Source organism: Odontesthes bonariensis, chromosome 10 (assembly GCF_027942865.1).
Source record: "Odontesthes bonariensis isolate fOdoBon6 chromosome 10, fOdoBon6.hap1, whole genome shotgun sequence".
Taxonomy (NCBI): domain Eukaryota; kingdom Metazoa; phylum Chordata; class Actinopteri; order Atheriniformes; family Atherinopsidae; genus Odontesthes; species Odontesthes bonariensis.
In genome coordinates, this window is record NC_134515.1 from 1110393 (window position 1) to 1127878 (window position 17486).

At 47.3% G+C, this 17486-nt stretch overlaps 3 protein-coding genes across 5 annotated transcripts in view; 2 read left to right on the forward strand and 1 right to left on the reverse strand.

The window, feature by feature from the left end:
• Positions 1 to 1290: 1290 nt before the first annotated feature.
• On the reverse strand, positions 1291 to 6833 carry cdk20 (cyclin dependent kinase 20). 2 transcript variants are annotated; one of them, XM_075475894.1, is made up of 9 exons: positions 6285 to 6714; positions 5805 to 5963; positions 5588 to 5701; positions 4844 to 5032; positions 4515 to 4636; positions 4040 to 4102; positions 3159 to 3282; positions 2412 to 2567; positions 1291 to 1700 (listed from the first exon to the last, which is right to left on the reverse strand). In XM_075475894.1, the coding sequence occupies exons 2-9, from the start codon at positions 5877 to 5879 to the stop codon at positions 1509 to 1511; spliced, it is 1035 nt and encodes a 344-aa protein (XP_075332009.1). In that variant the 5' UTR covers positions 5880 to 5963; positions 6285 to 6714; the 3' UTR covers positions 1291 to 1508. The 2 variants fall into 2 exon arrangements, with proteins under 2 accessions (XP_075332009.1, XP_075332010.1); XM_075475895.1 differs by lacking the exon at positions 3159 to 3282 and having other exon boundaries at positions 5805 to 6833.
• Positions 6834 to 7216: 383 nt separating this feature from the next.
• uxt (ubiquitously-expressed, prefoldin-like chaperone) lies at positions 7217 to 12362 on the forward strand. The gene is made up of 6 exons (XM_075475898.1): positions 7217 to 7521; positions 9184 to 9265; positions 9423 to 9490; positions 9591 to 9698; positions 9786 to 9849; positions 12067 to 12362. The coding sequence occupies exons 1-6, from the start codon at positions 7418 to 7420 to the stop codon at positions 12127 to 12129; spliced, it is 489 nt and encodes a 162-aa protein (XP_075332013.1). The 5' UTR covers positions 7217 to 7417; the 3' UTR covers positions 12130 to 12362.
• Positions 12363 to 15002: 2640 nt separating this feature from the next.
• elk1 (ETS transcription factor ELK1) overlaps positions 15003 to 17486 on the forward strand; it is a 28270-nt gene continuing 25786 nt past the window's right edge. Inside the window, exon 1 of one of the 2 annotated variants that reach the window (XM_075475892.1) lies at positions 15003 to 16039. In XM_075475892.1, the coding sequence (XP_075332007.1) occupies positions 16015 to 16039 (25 nt within the window). In that variant the 5' untranslated portion in view covers positions 15003 to 16014. The remainder of the gene's footprint in view (positions 16040 to 17486) is intronic. The other variant, XM_075475891.1, reaches the window with a different exon arrangement.

Here is a 17486-nt window from a genome sequence, read left to right on the forward strand (position 1 = left end):
AGTCCTGCTGACCACCCCAAAGTCCTGCTGACCAACACCAAAGTCCCGCTGACCATCCCCAAAGTCCTGCTGACCAACCCAAAGTCCTGCTAACCACCCCAAAGTCCTGCTGATCAACCCAAAGTCCTGCTGATCAACCCAAAGTCCTGCTAACCACCCCAAAGTCCTGCTGATCAACCCAAAGTCCTGCTGATCAACCCAAAGTCCTGCTAACCACCCCAAAGTCCTGCTGACCAACCCAAAGTCCTGCTGACCACCCCAAAGTCCTGCTGATCAACCCAAAGTCCTGCTAACCACCCCAAAGTCCTGCTAACCATCCCCAAAGTCCTGCTGACCATCCCAAAGTCCTGCTGACCATCCCCAAAGTCCTGCTGACCATCCCAAAGTCCTGCTAACCACCCCAAAGTCCTGCTAACCACCCCAAAGTCCTGCTGACCATCCCAAAGTCCTGCTAACCACCCCAAAGTCCTGCTGACCAACCCAAAGTCCTGCTGACCATCCCAAAGTCCTGCTAACCACCCCAAAGTCCTGCTAACCACCCCAAAGTCCTGCTGATCAACCCAAAGTCCTGCTAACCACCCCAAAGTCCTGCTGATCAACCCAAAGTCCTGCTAACCACCCCAAAGTCCTGCTGACCAACCCAAAGTCCTGCTGACCACCACAAAGTCCTGCTGATCAACCCAAAGTCCTGCTGATCAACCCAAAGTCCTGCTAACCACCCCAAAGTCCTGCTAACCATCCCCAAAGTCCTGCTGACCATCCCAAAGTCCTGCTGACCATCCCCAAAGTCCTGCTGACCATCCCCAAAGTCCTGCTAACCACCCCAAAGTCCTGCTGATCAACCCAAAGTCCTGCTGATCAACCCAAAGTCCTGCTAACCACCCCAAAGTCCTGCTGACCAACCCAAAGTCCTGCTGACCACCACAAAGTCCTGCTGATCAACCCAAAGTCCTGCTGATCAACCCAAAGTCCTGCTAACCACCCCAAAGTCCTGCTGACCACCCCAAAGTCCTGCTGACCATCCCAAAGTCCTGCTAACCACCCCAAAGTCCTGTTGACCAACCGTATCTTTACCTGCTGAGGGAAGAGCATGAAGATGTTTGTTCTTCTGGTTTACATCACAATGATGTTTATTCTCGTCTCTGGTTGATTCAAGTCGTCTTCTTCTTCCCTCTCTTTAGAGTACACGTCTTTTATAGTTATTTACACCTTTTTTCCCCTTAAGGAAGAAATATCGGTCGATCTTATCTCATTTTAACACGAATGTTCATTCATCTTTTATTGCTTTTTCTCACAGATCTTTTTTGCTGTCACACAGAACGGACCAGCCAATGGGAGCGCTGGGCCGGCTGTACGGTGGATCCAGAATCAGGGCGGAGCTGAAAAGAACCTAAACGTTGTTACGGTTTGTTCAACTCTTTATTTTCTGCCTCTGGAGGCTTCAGGCTGTAACTCAGAGTCTGAAAACTCAACAGTTTCTGTTCATTTAACAGGTTTAATCGACATGTTCACAGCCAGGAGGCGTGTCCCTGAAGCTGCGTGGGGTCCACCACGCTGTTCTGCAGGGGCAGGTCCACTGAGAAGTCGGTAGGCGGAGCCTGGAGGCGCTGGCGGGGAAGTCGGCCCCCCCTCTGAGGGATGGGCAGCTCCGAGTGATGAGCAGGAAGAGGAGAGGAGAAGAAGTATGGATGGAGGAGCGCCTGCAGGCAGGACGATCAATACATCAGTATCCCATCAATCGATCAATAAGTAAGCTGCTGGTTAACTTGGACTGTGTTCGAAACCGCCTACTACTCCTACTAACTTTAACTTTTTTAAGTTCCCGGATGCATACTAGATTCTCCTAAATGTTGGGTATGCATCATGAGGTTACTACTCATACTCAAACTACCCAAGATGCAACGTAACGTGACGTTGCCGATCGTCATTTCCTGTCAAAACGGCAGTTTCAAGCTAGCTACAACGAGGGTAGGTTCACTTCCTGTTTTCAAAACAAAAGCACCAATTGTATGGTAATGGCTTTCCCTATGATAAAAGGCAACGGGTATTTTATTTTGTGAAAATAACCGGAAGTGCGTTAGCTCACTGCGGCTAGCTTTGGTAGCGCCGAATTCGTGGGAACAAAATTGTAAACAGCCGGTATTTTGTCAGGTTTTCAACACGTTGGGGATCTAAACGACTACTTTCTCACCTGAAAATGTTTCAAATGTTGCTAAAGTTTACAGAGTTTAGAGCTTAAGGGAAATCAGCTTCAGGCCGGCTGATTTCGGCTCGGGCAGGAGCGAAATGCATTGTGGGTAAACACTCTGCATACTGTCTGATCGATCAGTATGCAGTAGGCGGTTTTGAACACAGCCTTAGACTGATAGCCCCTCCCTGAACCCGGGGGAGCTCCACTTCCTGCCTCCCACCTGCCGGGCGGCGCAGCGCTGTTTGGACGGGTACACCAGGAACTGGTAGAGCAGGTTGATGGCCTGAGGACATGTGTCGGGGACGATCTCCTCCAATGGGATGGCCGGATTCTCCTTAAAGGTGATTTTATTGTAGTCTGGCAGCTCGGCGATCTCCTGAGGACAGAGAGGACAGAAACACCTGTGACATCATCAAAGAGCAAAGAGGGAACCAATCAAACTCCAGAATGAAGCTTTATCAAACAGACAAGTCAGGTGCTATCAGGTGTTATCGGGTGTTATCAGTTGTATAAGAACCCAACATCTCCTCTGGGACACCGACATAAGAACCCAACATCTCCTCTGGGACACCGACATAAGAACCCAACATCTCCTCTGGGACACCGACATAAGAACCAAACATCTCCTCTGGGACACCGACATAAGAACCAAACATCTCCTCTGGGACACCGACATAAGAACCAAACATCTCCTCTGGGACACCGACATAAGAACCCAACATCTCCTCTGGGACACCGACATAAGAACCCAACATCTCCTCTGGGACACCGACATAAGAACCCAACATCTCCTCTGGGACACCGACATAAGAACCCAACATCTCCTCTGGGACACCGACATAAGAACCAAACATCTCCTCTGGGACACCGACATAAGAACCCAACATCTCCTCTGGGACACCGACATAAGAACCCGGTTCTGGTTGTATGAACACAGTGTGTGCATGTGAGTGTGCATGTGAGTTACAGGCCAGCTGTCCTGAGTCGGTGTTCCCAGCACTCTGAGGACGCAGCAGAGCTGTTCGATGTCGTTCTCTCCAGGAAACAGAGGAGAAGAGTTCAACAGCTCCCCGAAGATACAGCCAACCGCCCTGAGAGAGACACACACACACACACACACACACACACACACACACACACACAGTGACAGACTGCTGCTGCCCCCTGCTGGCTGGTTCTGAGCGCTGCATCATTAAACATGGACACACTGACACATCTGACCTCACAAACACACTAACAGAAGCTGTGTTCGAAACCGCATACTACATACTACATGCTACATACTGATCGATCAGACAGTATGCAGAGCGTTTACCCACAATGCATTTCGCTCCTGCCCGAGCCGAAATCAGCCGGCCTGAAGCTGATTTCTCTTTTCTCTCCCGGCTGTTTACAATTTTGTTCCCACGAATTCGGCGCTACTAAAGCTAGCCGCAGTGAGCAACACACTTCCGGTTATTTTCACAAAATAAAATACCCGTTGCCTTTTATCATAGGGAAAGCCATTACCATACAATTGGTGCTTTTGTTTTGAAAACAGGAAGTGAACCTACCCTCGTTGTAGCTAGCTTGAAACTGCCGTTTTGACAGGAAATGACGATCGGCGACGTCACGTTACGTTGCATCTTGGGTAGTTTGAGTACGAGTAGTAACCTCATGATGCATACCCAACATTTAGGAGAATCTAGGATGCATCCGGGAACTTCTTACTGACTCAAACTCGCATACTAAGAAAGTTAGTAGGAGTAGTAGGAGAAGTATGCGGTTTCGAACACAGCCAGAGAAGCAGATGATTGGCAGCAGGTCTTTTGGGGGCGGGGTCAGTAGAGCTAGCTGTCGGGTTCTTACCACAGGTCGACTCCCTCGTCGTACTTCCGGGCTCCGTACAGCAGCTCAGGAGCTCGGTACCACCTGAACACACACACCACATAATGTTGGACAGTTTTCCTCGTGCACAAAGCGGACCGATGGACAGACGAACGTCTGTGATGGAGAGCTGACGTCAAAGCTGCAGCAAAGGATCATTCAGGTCATCAATCATTCCATCCACTGATCGGTTTTATCATAAAAAATGTTTAAATTCTCAGCTGGTTCTGTAACACTGATACAGCTCAGGGCCTCCTCTGATTGGTTGGTGAGGATTAACAAAGGGGCGTGGCCAAACGAGGACGATAAGGTGGAACCAGTGTGAATGATGTGTTATCAGAGGGTTAATGTTCACCAGCAGGTTAAATCACAAACAGACTGGGCTGATCAGGAGGCGGAGCCTGGGCTGACCAGGAGGCGGAGCCTGGGCTGATCAGGAGGCGGAGCCTGGACTGACCTGGTGGCCACCTGGTGGCTGTAGAGTCTGTCGCCCCGATCGCTGAACAGCCGGGCCAGGCCGAAGTCTGCGATCTTCAGGTGCCCGGAGGAGCTGATGAGGAGGTTGGCCGGCTTCAGGTCCTGCACACGTGCACACACACACACACACACACACAAACACACACACATATAAACGTTAAAACAAGATTAATTTGACGAGTTTTACTCATTTGTTTTAATCTCAACAAACAAATAATCCATCAGCGACTGTCTGATGATCAACCTGTCCTGGAAAGTTTTGTAACGTTTCTTCAGCTTTTACAAACCAAACAACACCAGCGCGCTCACCCGGTGCATGATGTTGTTGTGATGCAGGAAGGCCACGCCCTTCAGCAGCATCATCATGTAGCCCTTCACCTGCGCCGGGGTCAGAGGTCGCCGGTAGTTCCTGATGACCTCGGACAGGTCCGACAGCATGAAGTCAAACACCAGGACGAAGCCGGTGCCGTGAGGAAAGACGTCTTTCAGCTTCACCACCTGAAGAGTCCGAAAGAGAGTACAAAGCGTGTCATACCCCGGTATGATAGGTGGCGCTGTTCCCATTCCAGCTGTTGCTAACAGAGCCACTTCCTGTTGACCTCTTCACCACCAACAACAACAACAAACTCAGGCGTTGGAGAAAGATGGAGAACGCAGAGCCAGATGAAGCTACGTCCCTCTACATTTGCTCTGTGATGAGCTGCTTGTTGCACAAACTCGATGCCCAACGGAGCATTCTCCATCGCGTTGTTTGTTTCTTTCTGACGGCGACAACAACAGGAATATCGTCTCCTTTGACTTCCGGGTCACGACCCCGGGAAAACATCTGGAGCATGCGCAGAACGCAAAGTCTGATTCACCACGTGCTTCAGCGTCTACAAGCAGGTTTAGTGTGACTTTCAGCCCAGTTATCCCGGGGTCTGAATCCCATCCGATCCAGTTCTTAGTCAGATTAAGGTGTCTACATGCACTTAATAACTCAGTCTGATTGTAATTTAGTCTCTGAACGCCGTCCAAACGTCTCAGCGTGACCTTCGACCTTCTGAGACTCACGTGCTGGTTGTCCTCGATCTCCTGCAGGGCCTTGATCTCCCTCAGCGCCTGGTTGGGGATGCCGTCCTCCAGCCTCCGCAGAGCCACCTTCTTCAGGGCCACCGTCTCTCCTGTCTGAAGGGAAAAACACTTCACTGACACCGGCTACACCTTCATCACTTTCAGGCTGTTTCCTCCAGCCCCACACCAAAGGACGGGCGATGACCTCAGCCATTACCTCGATATGTTTGGCCTTGAAGACGATCCCATGAGCTCCTTCCCCGATCCGCCCCAGGATGCCGTACTGCTCCATGATCTCCTCAGCAGTCAAACCACCAGGTCTAACTGTCTGCTGTTACAGAGCATTTCACTCTGTCACAAAACATCCTGGTGTCCTCTGCAGAAAAAAACTATTTTAAATCAGCTTTAAATCAGCTTGGTTTCACTTTAAATCGCATCTAACTTTCATCAAGTTTAATCTCAGGTTTGTAAAACAGGAGCTAAAAGGCAGAGATGGAAACCGACGACGTTCTCCGTTGAAAGATTAAGCCTTTCAAAGCACTTCGCATTCCGGCTGAATTAAAACAAAACGTTACTCAATAATTACTCCGCTTCTTATGGAGAGACATCAAATTACTTTAATTCGGCTTCTTAAAACACCCGTAAAACAACCGGTTTTACAAGAAAAATCCACGTTAACGGAAGAAGTCGGTCGTACCGAAAGTAAGCTAGTTCACGTTGCCTTGGCAACCCGAGGGCTAAGCTAAAACATCAATCCGGAAGTGTTTTAAAGAGTGTCGGACCGAACCGAACTCATCTGCGCTGACACCGAGACAGGAAGTACGTAAAGAAACAGTCGCAGTTTTCCTCTTTTTACGTTTCGACGGTTTAAAAATGTCTTGTTGTTACACGGAGAGCCGCCTGTCCGCCATGTTTGTTTACGGTGACGTCATGACCAAACTACATTCTTTCTTCTTCTTTTTTAAAATATATTTATTTTTTTATTTTTTCAATTTATTAGTTTCTTCTTGTTTCGCTTACAAATGTGATTTATCTGTCAGTTTGAATGCAATTTTAACATATTTAACTTTTTCTTCTTCGGCTTTCTTTATTTTTCTTCTTTCCACTTCCGGTTTGTAAGTCTGTTATTTTGATCTCTTTTGTACATTTCAAAACGTATTTTTCTGAATTATTTCGTACATGTTGGACACGAAGTAAAGGTCATTAAAAAAAGTTCTTATCATTATTTAAAAAACATTAACATTAATTAAACTTTTATTTAAAAAGCACAAAACTGTTACTGAACCAACGTATTTTTTTAGCCTTTTAACCAGGAAATAAATATTTATAAATCTGATTCAGTAACCTCACGAACACTGAGGATCAATAACTAAGAACCAGAGGAACAAGTGAGAGAAGATCTCAGGAAAAACGACAACAAAATGTGACAAAAGAGCATAAAAAGGATGATTAAAAACACCTCTGAACCCGTCCCTGACCCAAGCTCCATCCCAGCCCGTACACCCCGAAGGGAACAGGAGAGGAGGATGAAATCCAAACGTTAAACCTCACGTGTTTGACTCATAAAACATACATTTATCTTCTAATTCAGTCTGTGTTTCTGCGCGCTTTTATTCTGAAACACGGAAGTTCCTGCTGACGTATTTCCGGTTTAGAGTTCTTGTTTATGTGCGGTTTCAGGATGCTAACCGCGCTGCCCTAAGAGTTTAAGGTGTAGAAACGTCACATTAAACACCCAGCAGAGCTCCAGCAGGGGTCAGCGAGCTCTATGTTCACCGCAGCTGGAAGTCAGTTTGAGTTATTTTTTAATTTTGGGAGGAAACTGTGAACATGACTCCGCCGGTCGATGCTAATGCTAACGCTAATGCTAACGCAGAGCAGAAGGTCCTGCAGTATGAAGCGTTCATCAACGAAGTTCTGAGGAGAGACCTGCAGTAAGAAGCCCTGAAACACTTTCATCTGACTCTGTTCTCTGTGTTCTGTGTGTTTGTGCCACTTTCAGGTGGAGCCGAGCAGCTTATTCAGGAGGAATCATGCTAAAATACTCAGTTAAATTCCACCAAACTACCTTTTTTTATGTCATTTTCTATAATCTGTTAATTTTCAGTGGATTAATGAGTTACATTAATATTTAATTAGAATTCTCCACACACAGTCAGAGTTTTTCCAATTAAACTGTAACATTTACTTTTTTGGTAGGAATATTAATATTTTTAAATAATTTTAATAATGAGATTTCAAGATCTATTGTCATTTGTACAGAGACACTGGGTCATACTATAAGTTGAAATTCTTGGTGACGAGGCGTCGCCAACAGCATTAAATAAATTGAGACGGGTGAATGAAAACCAAGGAAGAAGATAAAGTAGAAAAATTGTGCATAAAAAAATAACAATTTAACTGTGAATAAAAATTAAAGTGAAAAGTGCAACTATATATATATATATACAGGTGGAAATAAGTACATAATTTAAGTTTACCTGACTCCCGCCCTCTGGTATTCGCAGCCCACAACCGACATGATTTCAAATGGGGCTATTTTTTCTAAAACTCGTGCATGTGATTGGATGAAGAATCTGTCCGTCATCTTGACTGACACGCCACTTCAGCCACTCCCAATGACTCAACCCGTGACGTAGCTCAGAGCTTACCTGACTCCCGCCCTCTGGAGCATGAATGGGCGGCCATAACGCGGCCATTCATCCAAAGTCCCACCCAGCGATTAATGATTGGCTCTGATTATTTTCTAATGGGACGAAACACATATGACTCCCAGGCTCCTCAGATGGCTGTGTGAGGAAAGGGAACGCAGCCAGATGACGTGAGTCAGGTTAAACTAAAGTGGCTGAGTGCCAATGAGTTACTGGTTGAGTAGCCTGATGGCCTGGGGGAAGAAACTGTTCTTTAATCTGCTCGTCCGAGCCCGGATGCTCCGGTACGTTTACCACATGGCAGAAGGTTGAACAGTCCATATGTGGGGTGGCTGTGGTCCGTAGCGATTTTCCGTGCTTTTCTCAGGCATCTTGTGTGGTAGATGCCCTGCACGGGGGGGAGGGAGGAGCTGGTGATGCGCTCGGCTGTCTTCACCAGCCTCTGGAGGGCCTTACGGTCCTCAGCAGAGCAGCTGCCGAACCGTGCAGTGATGCAGCCGGAGAGGATGCTCTATAGAAGTTAGTGAGAGTTTTAGTAGACATGCCAAACTTCTGGGCAGTTTTCACTGTCATGTCAGAATGTCTACTCCAGGTTAGGTCATCGCTGATGTGCACGCCGAGGAATTTGAAATGGGAAACCCTCTCCACCTCGGCGTGCCCCTCCTGCCGTTTCCTGTAGTCCACAATCATCTCCTTCGTCTTGCCGACGTCGACAGAGAGGTTGTTCTCTTGGCACCAGGTAGCCGAGGTACTGACCTCCTCCCTGCAGGCAGGACGGTGGTGTCATGATTATCTTTAATTTAAAGACACTTTATCAGAAGATGTTGGACTTATTAAAAATGGTTTCCAAAGCTGTGATGATGATGATGATGAGGGGTCCCTGTCCTGGTGGGTGGCGTCAGCAGCAGAGTCGCTGTCAGGCTGACGTGTCGCTCTGTCTGGCAGGAAGGTGTTGGAGCAGAGGGAGCAGATGTACGAGAAGACGTCTCAGTACCTGCAGCTGAAGACCACCATTCAGAGTCTGCAGGTGGGTTCTTTTTGTCACGATTTGGAGGATTTCTGGGACTCTTCGTGTCATTTCTTCAGATATTTGATCATGTGGCGTTGGCCTGATTCCACGTGCTTGTTGTCACAGTGATGTCACAGTGATGTCACAGTGATGTCAGAGTGCTGTGTTCCTGCAGGAGACGGGCTCTCAGCGGCTGAAGACGGACGTTGATCTCAGCTGTAACTTCTACGTTCAGGCTGAAATGTGAGTTACCGCCATCTTCTTCATCTTCTTCACCTCTGAGGCAGAACGCCGCTCGCTCACAGAAACTTGAACCCGCCTCCCGTCCTCTCTTCTTCCGCAGCGAGGACTCGTCCAGCGTCTTCGTGGCGGTCGGCTTTGGCTTCTTCGTGGAGATGACGCACGATGAAGCTCTGCGATTCATCGACAGGAAGACGAGTCAGCTGACGGCGTGAGTTCTGCGTCACGCCGACGTTTCGAACGCTTGTTAGCTTGAAGCTAACGCTGCTAACATGCTAACGCTGCGTTTGTTTCTCAGCTTCACGGAGCAGCTGACCAAAGACTCGGCCAAGATCAAAGCCCACATCCGCCTGGTGCTGGAGGTCAGTGAGGTCACATGTTAGGTCACATGTTAGGTCACATGTTCACAGATGGTCACATGTTAGGTCACATGTTCACAGATGGTCACATGTTAGGTCACATGTTCACAGATGGTCACATGTTAGGTCACATGTTAGGTCACATGTTAGGTCACATGTCAGGTCACATGTTAGGTCACATGTTCACAGATGGTCACATGTTCACAGATGGTCACATGTTAGGTCACATGTTAGGTCACATGTTAGGTCACATGTCAGGTCACATGTTAGGTCACATGTTCACAGATGGTCACATGTTCACAGATGGTCACATGTTAGGTCACATGTTAGGTCACATGTTCACAGATGGTCACATGTTAGGTCACATGTTAGGTCACATGTTCACATGTTAGGTCACATGTTAGGTCACATGTTCACAGATGGTCACATGTCAGGTCACATGTTAGGTCACATGTTAGGTCACATGTTCACAGATGGTCACATGTTAGGTCACATGTTCACAGATGGTCACATGTCAGGTCACATGTTAGGTCACATGTTCACATGTTAGGTCACATGTTCACAGATGGTCACATGTTCACAGATGGTCACATGTTCACAGATGGTCACATGTTAGGTCACATGTTAGGTCACATGTTCACATGTTAGGTCACATGTTAGGTCACATGTTCACAGATGGTCACATGTTAGGTCACATGTTCACAGATGGTCACATGTTAGGTCACATGTTCACAGATGGTCACATGTTAGGTCACATGTTCACAGATGGTCACATGTTAGGTCACATGTTCACAGATGGTCACATGTTAGGTCACATGTTCACAGATGGTCACATGTTAGGTCACATGTTCACAGATGGTCACATGTTAGGTCACATGTTCACAGATGGTCACATGTTAGGTCACATGTTAGGTCACATGTTCACAGATGGTCACATGTTAGGTCACATGTTAGGTCACATGTTCACAGATGGTCACATGTTAGGTCACATGTTAGGTCACATGTTAGGTCACATGTTCACAGATGGTCACATGTTAGGTCACATGTAAGGTCACATGTTCACAGATGGTCACATGTTAGGTCACATGTTCACAGATGGTCACATGTTCACAGATGGTCACATGTTCGGTCACATGTTCACAGATGGTCACATGTTCACAGATGGTCACATGTTCGGTCACATGTTCACAGATGGTCACATGTTCGGTCACATGTTCACAGATGGTCACATGTTCACAGATGGTCACATGTTCGGTCACATGTTCACAGATGGTCACATGTTCACAGATGGTCACATGTTAGGTCACATGTTTGGTCACATGTTCACAGATGGTCACATGTTCACAGATGGTCACATGTTCGGTCACATGTTCACAGATGGTCACATGTTCACAGATGGTCACATGTTAGGTCACATGTTCGGTCACATGTTCACAGATGGTCACATGTTTGGTCACATGTTCACAGATGGTCACATGTTCGGTCACATGTTCACAGATGGTCACATGTTCACAGATGGTCACATGTTCGGTCACATGTTCACAGATGGTCACATGTTCGGTCACATGTTCACAGATGGTCACATGTTTGGTCACATGTTCACAGATGGTCACATGTTTGGTCACATGTTCACAGATGGTCACATGTTCGGTCACATGTTCACAGATGGTCACATGTTTGGTCACATGTTCACAGATGGTCACATGTTCGGTCACATGTTCACAGATGGTCACATGTTCGGTCACATGTTCACAGATGGTCACATGTTTGGTCACATGTTCACAGATGGTCACATGTTAGGTCACATGTTCACAGATGGTCACATGTTAGGTCACATGTCAGGTCACATGTTCACAGATGGTCACATGTCAGGTCACATGTTCACAGATGGTCACATGTTAGGTCACATGTTCACAGATGGTCACATGTTTGGTCACATGTTCACAGATGGTCACATGTTCACAGAAGGTCACATGAACGCTGGTTATTGATCTATCAGGATTCAGTCAGCTGGTTTTTACTCGTTTCTTCCACAGATTGGAATATTTTTTCCTTCTTTTTGTGGCGTTTCACAGCTGAAACGGCGTCTCTGACGTGTCTCCGATCAGAGACGCCATCACGCCGCTGAGCCTGCTGGGAACTTTGTGTTGATGTGTGAACTCTGTGTGGTCTCTGCAGAGGATCCATCTGATTGGCTGCTCTCTTCTTCTTCTTCTTCAGGGTCTGCGGGAGCTGCAGGGTCTGACTGAGCAGCCGGAGAACAGAAGAAGAGACGTTTTCTAACGCGAGGAAAGGACGGCGCTCTTCGTCCTGAAAGACGTCCTGATGCAGACGAACGTGTCCTCAGAGTTCAGACCGGGTGTGACATCACTTCCTGCTCAGGCTGCTGTGACAGGAAGTGATTTCTGTGTTTTATAAAAACATTTTTCATGTTTAACTTTAATTTATTTTTATCTTTTCGTATTTTAAGTTCCACGTTTTAACAAATACGTGATTAAAATCTCTCTGAAAACAAATATTTTTTTGTCCAACTTTTGTTTTTCTTTTGGATGTTTTCCAGATTAGTCGGAATACTTTGAATGAATATTTTCTTTCCAGATGTTTTTCCTACTTTTTAAAACATCTGGATCCTGTAACTTCCTGCCGTCACACGGCCGGCTGTCCGCATACTTTTGGATCGCCGGTGATGAACATCGATCGCTCTCACAGATGCTCGATGACACGGAGCCTGTTGCCATGGGAACAGGCCGCCGAATAAAGAGCTGGAGGCTCTTGAAATAGACTCGCAGGAGAAAAGCAGCTTCTGTTCGGTTTGAGTCTCACAGACTTTGAGCTGTTTTTAAATTAGACAGATTTCTGCTGGACTTCTGAACAGTTTCGGCCTGCAGAGTCCTTTCTATTCAGGGCACGGAGACGTAACTGCGCCGCTGACCAGCCGGCGGCGCGTTGTTCCAGCTGTGGCCATCGTGCTTTCAGCCCACGATTAGCTTTCCTTGTTAGCTTCCAGTTGTCAGTAGCCCAGAGCGTCCTCTCGCGGCTGTAGATAGCAGTGTTTACTCTTTGGTTCATGTCAGTCAGGATGAATTAACATTTAAAAACATGTTAAATTATATATATTTTGATATAAGTTGCAGGACCAGCTAAACTATGAAATAAAAAAAGTGCAACTTATACTCCAGAAAACACGGTCTTCACTGGAAGCAGCTACAAACAGAGTTAGGATTATTTATTCATGGGCCAGAGCATAAAGCTTTAAAAAGGTGTCAGAACAACCCTGAACGGCTGCAGACTGATGCCCGGGCACCAGCTGGGGCAGTAGTCCAGCCTCGGGGTAATTAGGGCTGAAATAACCGTCTGTATCTAATAATAACTTCCAGAAAGAAAAGAATTCAGTTCAGGTCTGAGGTGAGTGTGAGGTGAGTGTGAGGTGATTTGCTGTCGGCAGGCGGCAGCAGGCAGTGATACGAAGGGAGAGAAAATAGGGCCAAGAGATTGTGAGCTCTGACTTTTTCCTGGAGAACCATTTTGTGATGCAAATGTATTACTCTGTTGAACGCATATTGCTCTGAGAAGCAAAACGCTTTATTTTTTAAACCCCAGCCAACTAGCCGGACTACCTTCATCAACACCAAAACGAGGCTGGAACTCTGCTCACAGGACGCAGCAGGGGGTAAGAAGATGTTCAGAAATGATGCTGCTGATATGGGATGTTACACAGCTTCATGTCAGAAGAGGCGAACTATCCCTTTAAAGAGGCAAACTGTCCCTTTAAAGAGGCGAACTGTCCCTTTAAAGAGGCGAACTGTCCCTTTAAAGGGGCAAACTGTCCCTTTAAAGAGGAGAACTGTCCCTTTAAAGAGGCGAACTGTCCCTTTAAAGAGGAGAACTGTCCCTTTAAAGGGGCAAACTGTCCCTTTAAAGAGGAGAACTGTCCCTTTAAAGAGGCGAACTGTCCCTTTAAAGAGGCGAACTGTCCCTTTAAAGGGGCAAACTGTCCCTTTAAAGAGGCGAACTGTCCCTTTAAAGAGGAGAACTGTCCCTTTAAAGAGGCGAACTGTCCCTTTAAAGAGGAGAACTGTCCCTTTAAAGAGGCGAACTGTCCCTTTAAAGAGGCGAACTGTCCCTTTAAAGGGGCAAACTGTCCCTTTAAAGAGGAGAACTGTCCCTTTAAAGAGGCGAACTGTCCCTTTAAAGAGGAGAACTGTCCCTTTAAAGGGGCAAACTGTCCCTTTAAAGAGGAGAACTGTCCCTTTAAAGAGGCGAACTGTCCCTTTAAAGAGGCGAACTGTCCCTTTAAAGGGGCAAACTGTCCCTTTAAAGAGGCGAACTGTCCCTTTAAAGAGGCGAACTGTCCCTTTAAAGAGGAGAACTGTCCCTTTAAAGAGGCGAACTGTCCCTTTAAAGAGGAGAACTGTCCCTTTAAAGAGGCGAACTGTCCCTTTAAAGAGGCGAACTGTCCCTTTAAAGAGGAGAACTGTCCCTTTAGAGGCGAACTGTCCCTTTAAGGAGGCGAACTGTCCCTTTAGAGGAGAACTGTCCCTTTAAAGGGGCAAACTGTCCCTTTAGAGGCGAACTGTCCCTTTAAAGAGGTGAACTGTCCCTTTAAGGAGGCGAACTGTTCCTTTAGAGGCGAACTGTCCCTTTAAGGAGGCGAACTGTTCCTTTAGAGGCGAACTGTCCCTTTAAGGAGGCGAACTGTTCCTTTAGAGGCGAACTGTCCCTTTAAGGAGGCGAACTGTCCCTTTAGAGGAGAACTGTCCCTTTAGAGGAGAACTGTCCCTTTAGAGGAGAACTGTCCCTTTAAAGGGGCGAACTGTCCCTTTAGAGGCGAACTGTCCCTTTAAAGAGGCGAACTGTCCCTTTAAAGAGGTGAACTGTCCCTTTAAGGAGGCGAACTGTCCCTTTAAAGAGGTGAACTGTCCCTTTAAAGAGGTGAACTGTCCCTTTAAGGAGAACTGTCCCTTTAAGGAGAACTGTCCCTTTAAAGAGGCGAACTGTCCCTTTAAAGAGGCGAACTGTCCCTTTAAAGAGGTGAACTGTCCCTTTAAAGAGGTGAACTGTCCCTTTAAGGAGAACTGTCCCTTTAAAGGGGTCCCTTTAAGGGTCAAACTGAGCAAATCATAAAGTTATTAAACATCTTCCTGCTTCTACGCTTACAGAACATGTTTCCAGTAAACAAATAAAACAACTCGTGGGCTCCTGTTTCCTCTGATAATTTAAAACTTTCCCTCCTGCTGCCACCGGAAGCCCGCAGCAGGTTTAATCTGCGGCTAACCTGGCTGATGAGAGCAGTGAGGAGGCGTGGAGCCCAGCGGGAACAAACCACTAACCCAGCCGGACTCCAGCCAACAAACAGCCCGGAGGATTTTACACACAACTTTTCCCTCCGTGTTGGAGGTTTCTCGGTGAACTCCGCGGGTTGCAGTCCGCGGACAGCGGCGCTGTTTCGGGGCTGACGCACCAGCAGGAGAGCAGGGAGGCGGGGGCTGTCAGAGCGGCAGGCTAGGCTAGGCAGTTAGCACGCTAAGCTAACGGCTTCTCCGCCTACAGGACCTTAAACTTGTTAAAAACTTTTTAAAATCCCGCAGCAGCCTGATGTTTGATCCACCACCTTGAAACTCGGTGAGAATACTATAGTCATTTAGTTTTTTTAGCTCTCCTTTATCTCAGAAAGTGATCTTATAGGCGCTCGCATTGCTAGTTAGCATTGCTAGTTAGCATGCTAGTTAGCTTGCCTCAGCGTTGGTGAGGCTGTAACAGCGGGTCTGCTGGCGGGAGGAAGTTCCGCTGATGCGGGGCTCTCACAGGTCAGTCTGCCCTAGGGGTTGTGCGGATAACGGCCGGCGTGTGGGACACAAACAGACGGATTTATTTCGGTGCTTTTTGGGACGCTGCAGCCCTGAATTCCCCCGCTGTGGATGGGTGTTGTTAGCATGGAGGCAGGGGAGCCCGGCAGCTGCAGCTCGGAGCGGTTATATAACACCAGCAGGTCGGGAGAGAAGCTGCTGAACGTCGCCTCCTCCTCCCCAGCCTCCCCAGCCTCCTCATCCCGGCCCTGACAGCCGCAAACTGCTCCTTTACCCACTGAGAACCGGCCCATGGAGGAGGAGTGAGCCGCCGGAGGAGCGGACACGCAGCAGCCAGAAGCCCGAAACATTCCCGCTGAGGATGGAGACCAACCCGCTCATCAACGGTGAGTGAGCGTGCGTGTGTGCCGCAGTCCTGCGTGTTCCTCAGCTGTGTGCGCGCCAACAGGTGTGTGCAGGCTGCCGAGGCCCGGGGCCCGAGGCCAAACTGCGGGGGCCCGGGCTGGTTAGGACCTGGCAGGCGTGCTGCTGCCAGCGGCTGGTAGACACCTGGAGGCCCGCTGATGGTGCTGGTCCCAGCAGGGTGGAGGTGGAGGAGCTGCTGTCTGCAGCAGGAGCTCCAACATAAAAACATCATAAAGTTTGTTTGGCTGCAGAAGTCCAGCTGGATCCTTCTGGGATCCTTTTGGGATCCTCTTGACCCGGGATGAAGGTGGACTTTAGGGGCTTTTATTCACCTTTTCAGGGTTTCTGCCTCCAAACTATCTGACTCTGGTTCATATTCTAACAGGTGGATGTGAGGTCACCTCAGGCTTTATCTCAGGCTTTATCTCAGGCTTTATCTCAGGCTTTATCTCAGGCTTTATCTCAGGCTTTATCTCAGGCTTTATCTCAGGTTTTATCTGAGGCTTTATCTCAGGTTTTATCTCAGGCTTTATCTCAGGCTTTATCTCAGGTTTTATCTCAGGCTTTATCTCAGGTTTTATCTCAGGCTTTATCTCAGGTTTTATCTCAGGTTTTATCTCAGGCTTTATCTCAGGCTTTATCTCAGGCTTTATCTCAGGTTTTATCTCAGGCTTTATCTCAGGTTTTATCTCAGGTTTTATCTCAGGCTTTATCTCAGGTTTTATCTCAGGTTTTATCTGAGGTTTTATCTCAGGCTTTATCTCAGGTTTTATCTCAGGCTTTATCTCAGGTTTTATCTCAGGCTTTATCTCAGGTTTGAACATGTTGACTCAGAACTCGCTGACAGGCAGAATTGGTGGTAAACAGCGGCCATGTTGGCTCTCAGGTGAGGTTCCTGCTGCAGGTGACTGAAGCCCTATTCGGACGGGACTAGTTCAATGGGGGGACGTGTGGTAATGTTGGTTAACCAGACGACGCCAGGGAGAAGAAATGACCTATTCGGACGGGACAAGAAATCCCTGTAATATTCATCTAACATGGGAGGAGTTTTCTTGAATATAAAGCATTCTGCTCCAAAATTATTGTATACAAACGCAGAAGACTTTTTTGTTTGTTTACCTGAATGATAAGTATTACTAAAACGTATTGTACAGTATAACAGAACAGAAGATTTATTCATTTTAGACCTTAATGTAAAGTACTGTTCACCAAAGGTTTTGCTCAGGATACTTATTTTACCTGAATGTAAAGTATAGTTTAAAAAAAGGATTGCACAACGAAACTTAAGTGTCATTTTCTATTTTACACCTAATTGTTTCTCTCTTTAAAAGGATGTGACGATATATTCCGTACTTATTACCGAAGGTCGCATTCGCACGGGATTAGTATTACCTATGGTAGATACTCCGGACCGTTTCACAGGAGGTA